At 50.4% G+C, this 6,189-nt stretch overlaps 1 protein-coding gene across 1 annotated transcript in view; it reads left to right on the top strand.

Annotated features, from left to right (window-relative positions):
• Positions 1-1,880, top strand: part of LOC102430547 (V-set pre-B cell surrogate light chain 1) — a 12,941-nt gene extending 11,061 nt beyond the window's left edge. Inside the window, exon 5 of the mRNA XM_023763188.1 lies at positions 1,561-1,880. Coding sequence (XP_023618956.1) covers positions 1,561-1,880 — 320 coding nt within the window. The remainder of the gene's footprint in view (positions 1-1,560) is intronic.
• The last annotated feature ends 4,309 nt before the right edge of the window (positions 1,881-6,189 follow it).

Genomic DNA, 6,189 nt, shown 5'->3' with positions numbered 1-6,189 from the left:
CATCGTCCTGGGTAAGCGCTCTCGTCACTTTCCCTGCGTCCCACCCTCTGCTGTCTTGGGAAACGCTCCTCTCTCTGTAGGCTGCTTCCCCTCCGTCCTCCCGGCCGTCAGAACCGTCTCCAGGCCCTGGCCTGTGTGGCTCAGTTGTTTGGGCGTCAGCGTCCTGGGCACCAAAAGGTTGCTGGCTTGATTCCTGGTCAGGGGGCATTTTGATGTTTCTCTCCCTCTCCCTTCCTCCCCCCCCTCCCCAAAATAAAAATCAATAAAAATATCTAATAGGGAAAAATAGCCGATCCCCACCTCTCTCTATAAGGTCTGGGGGAGACGGGTTGGTCTCAGGGTAACCAGCAGGGAGGGCCCAACAGCAGGAGTAGCCACGTCCAGAGTCTGACAGCTTGAAGCAGCTGGGTCCCGGGGGCTGAGGCTGGGTTTTGGCCTAGGAATGGGGCTCCTGTCTCTCTTGCAGGACAGACACCCACAAGGGGCCTAGGCAGTCTGGAGGCCCCGGGGTCTGGGCCGAGGGCTCGATGCCCATCCACGTGGGGAGAGCCATGCAGTCGCCTGGGGACAGGGCTGAGGCTGTGACAACCTCCAGGGGCACAGGGTCAGCCCGAGGGAGGCCTATGGAAGGCGGAGCTAAAGCTCTCCGGGCTGTGAGGACATGGGGAGGCAGACACAGGTGCGGCAGGTAAGGTGGCCAGCGGCTCAGCCTCCCAGGACAGCGGTCAGAGAGGAGCAGGTTCTGTGAGGCACAGACTCCCCTGTCCCTGGAGCCATAATCTCTGTCCACGGGTCGGCCACCCACCTTCCTCTAGGGAGCATTAGCCTCAGAGAAGACAATGTGAGGAGTGGACAGGGGGCTCAGAGCTGCAAACTGCCCCATGAAGTCAGTTGTCAGAGGTCCTGGTGTGGCATGGGGCCACAGTGCCCGTCATCAGGGGGAGCAGCGCCAAGATGCAGCCGAGGTGCAGGGGTGCTGGGTCAGGGCACAAGGGGCGGGAGGCAGGGCAGAGCCTGAGAGACCCCTGGGATTCTGCCTCACCCTCATTGGAGAGCTGAGGCCCGGTATGGGGCCACGCTGGGTGCACAAGGGCGACGGGGGGCGCCAGGCCCCTCTCTGTGCTGATCTCAGGCTTGGGCCTCCCCACACACCATCAGGCCGGTTGGGGGAGCCCAAATGCAGAGGCCTGGGGCTCCAGAAGAAGGAAGTGAGGTGGGGCCTGACGCTGGGCCGAGGGCTCGGGAGTTCGGAGCAGACCCCACACTCAGACTCCGGAGACTGGAGGAAGGAGGTCAGCCTGCTCCGCTTACACTTGGGGAAACTGAGGCTACAGATGGAGGGGCTTGACCAGATCACCGGGAGGTGCCTTGGAAGGGCTTCTGGACGGGTGGGGGCGGCCTGCTCTCCAGGGGCTGAGAGAAAGGAGACAAAGAAGGAGGGTCCCCTGGGGGAACAAACATGGCCACAATGGACGGGTCACAGAGGATGCAGATTAGCAGGGGGGCTGCACCAACACCCGCTCCCCCTCTGCGTCTCACACCCCTTCTCTGTCCACACAGGTCAGCCCGCGTCCGCACCCTCGGTCACTCTGTTCCCGCCCTCCGCTGAGGAGCTCCACACCAACAAGGCCACGCTGGTGTGTCTCATCAGCGACTTCTACCCGGGCAGCGTGACGGTGGCCTGGAAGGCAAACGGCAACCCCGTCAGCCAGGGCGTGGAGACCACCAAGCCCTGGAGACAGAGCAACAACAAGTACGCGGCCAGCAGCTACCTGAGCCTGACGCCCGACAAGTGGAAATCTGGCGGCAGCTACAGCTGCCAGGTCACGCACGAGGGGGGCACCGTGGAGAAGACCCTGGTCCCCGCGGAGTGTTCCTAGGGCCCTGAGCCCCCTACCCTCGGGGGCGGAGCCTTGGGACCTCTGGGAAGGTCTCCCCTTCCACCTGAGTCATCCCCAGCCCGGTTCCCTGAACCCAATCAATTCTCAAAACGTTCTTGTCAATCAGAACCCATGCTCTCTGCTCATTCTTTTCTAGTCTCGTATTTAACCTGTGGCTTTGCCTGGTTCTCGGGGTGGGTGGGAGAATCCTTTGTGCCCAGCAGGAGTTTCCTGGGGCACCTCCCAGGAACCTGACCAGGACACAAGGAGTCCGGTCACCATTCAGTCCCTCTGCCCTCTCCTTCCAGCCCATTATGTCCCTCCCTCCTGGTCGGACGGAGCTGGCCATGGCCGGTGACCGCCAGATAAGCTCTCACTCCTGCCTGGGTGCAGATGCCCTCTGTTCCCGGCCCTCGCCCCCTGGGATGCCCTGCTCCCTCCATGCCCAGCTCAGCTCCTGCCCACCCTCACCTCCTCCCTTTCACCCCATCAGGCCGGACCCCCCCCAAGGGGTCCAGGACACTCCAGCAGAATCAGTTTTTATTTTTTGGTAATCCTCACCTGAGGATATTTTTCCTATCAATTTTTAGAGAGAGAGAGGGAAGGAGAGAAAGGTCAATGTGAGAGACACACCAATTTCACACCCACCTTGGTTTCTGGGTTATCAGATACTGAAGATGGGGTTCTCCCATAAGAAAAGGGGTTCTCTTTCCCCACCCCAGTAAATCGAGGCATCGGCATTCTAGTAAATATATCCATTTTGTGTGATGTTTGCAAATGTCCAATTATCCCCAAGAGTTGGGCAACTCTGAACAGATTGAGGCAATTTGGTTTTCACCTTGGCCCGAGATGACTAAACCCACCTGCCACCTCTGATAAACCCCGGCAGCAACTGGCTGGGGCTCCAGCGTAGCATCCAGACATGTTCTTCCCCACGACTGCCGGGGGGGTCTGACACTACATCGCACTTTTGGTAAGTCACTGGCCTGTTTCCCCACTGTAACAGGAGTGGCCATAAGGGGCCATCTTCTGAGCCTCTGCAGTTGTGCCCTCCCCCCCCCCGCCCACAGGAGGGGGTTAAGGGAGGAAGGGGAAGGTTGAGGAGGGGCCAACCTGGGACAGACAGGTGGTGGGGAAGGGGGTGATGAGACCAGGGTCCCCACCTCTCTTCTAATGACTGTGGGTTCACTCTGGGAGGGCGGGATGCATCTGTGATGTCTACTTAATTCTTTGCTACATCTGGTAGGATTCTCTAAAACGGAAAGCGCAATGTAATGTTTTATGTTCAAAGAACTTGAGGAGCAAGAACAGAAAATCCAATATTCGAAATACTAATAGTGGAGTCATCATCTGTGCCCGCTGTTTGCCACGCAGGTTTGTTTTCATTAGTCCTCTGGGCTCCACGAGGCTACGAGGTGGCATCACTCCCCCACGTTGCAGCCAAGGACACTGCAAATAGAGCCCGTGACCTGAAGAGCGGGCTTCAGACAGAGTCTGGCACTGATGAAGGCAAGGAGCGGGTACGCCCAATGGCAGACTTCTAGTCGACCCCAAAATGCGACTCCACGCATGAGTGAGCATGGCCTTTGTGGGTTAAAAGAATGAACAGAGCCGAAACCGGTTTGGCTCAGTGGATAGAGCGTCGGCCTGCGGACTGAAAGGTCCCAGGTTCGATTCCGGTCAGGGGCATGTACCTGGGTTGCGGGCACATCCCCAGTGGGAGATGTGCAGCAGGCAGCTGATCGATGTTTCTCTCTCATCGATGTTTCTAACTCTCTATCTCTCTCCCTTCTTCTCTGTAAAAAATCAATAAAATATATTTAAAAAAAAAAAAAAAAAAAAAAAAAAAAAAAGAATGAACAGATACTAAAATGTTAAAATGCAAATTTCTACCTTACTCTAAACAATAATGTTAATGACAGAACTTCTTACACAAGAAGGAAAAGAATTACAGAAAGAATCAGAAAATCAAATCCAAGAATTTGGTGTTTATAAGTTACAGATATAGAGCAAAATATATACACACATTTAAAAATTAAAATGCTGAGCTAAATAAACTCCCATGCAAATGCAAGAAAAGCAAAGGAATTATAATATTTGGAAAAGAGAAGTTTAAGTTAGAAGCATGAAGAGGCAAATAGGGCACCAAAAGGCACAGTTTTTCAATATATCACTATTATATATATATGGGGATATATATATATATATATACCCCAAACACCATGGTACTTACTTATTGACAACTTATACCCTGTCTATTCCTCCAAAAAGAGTTGAGAAAATTGCATGACTAACATAGCAACACACATAAAAAAGGAACAGAAACTACATAAAGAAAAAAACACAAAATCAGACTACAATTAGATCAGTTAAATGAGTGTTCTTAACTATTTTGGGGCCACAGAGCCCTTCCAAAATAAGGAGAATGCTACAGACCCAGAACAATTCACTCATACGCATGTCCACACAGCTTTGTTCAGTCCCTAGGGGTCCACACCTTTTAAAACCCGTGTGTGCCAAAAGACCCCTAGGCAGTCCATGGACCCCAGGTTCAGAACTCTGAAGTAAACAAAATTAGAGAGAATATTAATTTGTATAAAATAGTTTAAAAACTGAGCTAACAAATAGAACTGATGGGGTAAAAACACATTTCTTAAGAGTACACAAATGTTTTATAAAAGCTGATAATATATTCAGGCCCAAAGAAATTCTATGGACACTTTGAAATGTTGAAACCACAATAAAGTAAGAAATAACAATAATGGCTTAAGCATTCATCACTTGGAAATATAAAAAAGTAATAATAACACTTGGGCCAAAAGGAAAGTAATAATATAATAACAAGAAATACCACATGTTAAACTTATGGAGTATAGAAAAAGCTCGAACTATTTTAAAAAATCAGACTAAATTATCTACATTTACTAGAAATAGTAAAAATATGATTAACTAATGCCCTGGCCTGTGTGGCTCAGTTGGTTGGAACATCATCCCACACACCAAAAGGCTGCAGGTTCGATTCTGATTCCCAGTCAGGGCACAGAGCCAGGTTGAGGGTTCAATCCCCGGTCAGGGCACGTGCAGAAGGCAGTCGATCGATGTTTCTCTCTCTCCCTTCCTCTCTAAAATCAATAAAAATATAGATATATACGCTTAACTAATAATTAATCTTAGAAACATAAAGTATTAAGCTAAAAACAAACAAACAACCCACCAGAATACATATACTTTGACACAACAATTCAACTAGTAAACAAAATCACGAGTGGGAGCTATACAACACAACCTCTGCCGTGAGGGAAAAAACACAAGACAACAAAAACAACTGAATTCAAGGATGATTAAACCGTTACCAGGGCAATCCCTTATAACCTTACACTGAGACCCAAAATAAAATGGAAGGAATTTAAATACACAGTCAAACCATGAAATACATTGAACGGAGAGCTAGTTGTACTTACACTTCCAAAAATGAAAAGTACCTGGTCTTCACCATGGTTATTTGAGTATCTGTCAACCCTTCAGAAAGGGGTTTTAATCCTGTTACATAAATTGTCAAAAGGAGAAAGGAGACGGGCTGCAGAGGGTACAGGGGGAGAAAGTGCATCTTTCAAAACATGAGAACAGTATAAAATGGGTTGAGAGAGGCTGGGGGTGAGCTGAGGACAGAGGCTGGCACGAGCTCCATGTGGCTTGTTTAAAAGGGGTGAAGCAGATTGGCTGAAATGGGGGTTTATGTGCAGAAATACCCCAAAGGTTGGTTTTAAGGAGAGTGGTGACATGTGCAAAGTGATGCTTTAAAAAAATCAATTTGGTTGGGGTGCACAGGGTGGAGGGAGACACTGAAGGTGGGAAGGAAACTGATGACTGCCTGATAGGCACAGAATGAGGGGGTGCAGGAGGTAGACCTGGTGGGAGTTGGTGGCTGCTGTCACCCGCACCGAGCAGGTGTCAGCATTCTCTCCTCACTCCTGGTCCTGACAACGATGCCCAGCACCACCTGACCAGCCCAGCTGTGGTACAGCAGGTGCTGGGGGAGCCTGGGGTGCCGGTTAAATGTTTCACATAGCAAAGAGCGGGACTTGACAGAAGTGATCTTGCCAGACCACCAGACCAATCCTTTTAAAATCTCTGGCTACCAAGCCCCACTTACTCAGTAACAACTATGGCTCTCCCATTTTTTTTTTTTGTTAATCCTTACCCGAGAATATTTTTTTCCCATTGATTTTTAGAGAGTGTGGAAGGGAGGATGAGAGACACAGAGAGAGAAACATCGATGTGAGAGAGACACATGGATGGGTTGCCTCCC

Source organism: Myotis lucifugus, unplaced genomic scaffold (genome assembly GCF_000147115.1).
Source record: "Myotis lucifugus unplaced genomic scaffold, Myoluc2.0 scaffold_276, whole genome shotgun sequence".
Lineage (NCBI taxonomy): Eukaryota > Metazoa > Chordata > Mammalia > Chiroptera > Vespertilionidae > Myotis > Myotis lucifugus.
The sequence above is the reverse complement of the archived record's forward strand: the minus strand, read 5'-3'. Positions and strand labels throughout refer to the sequence as shown.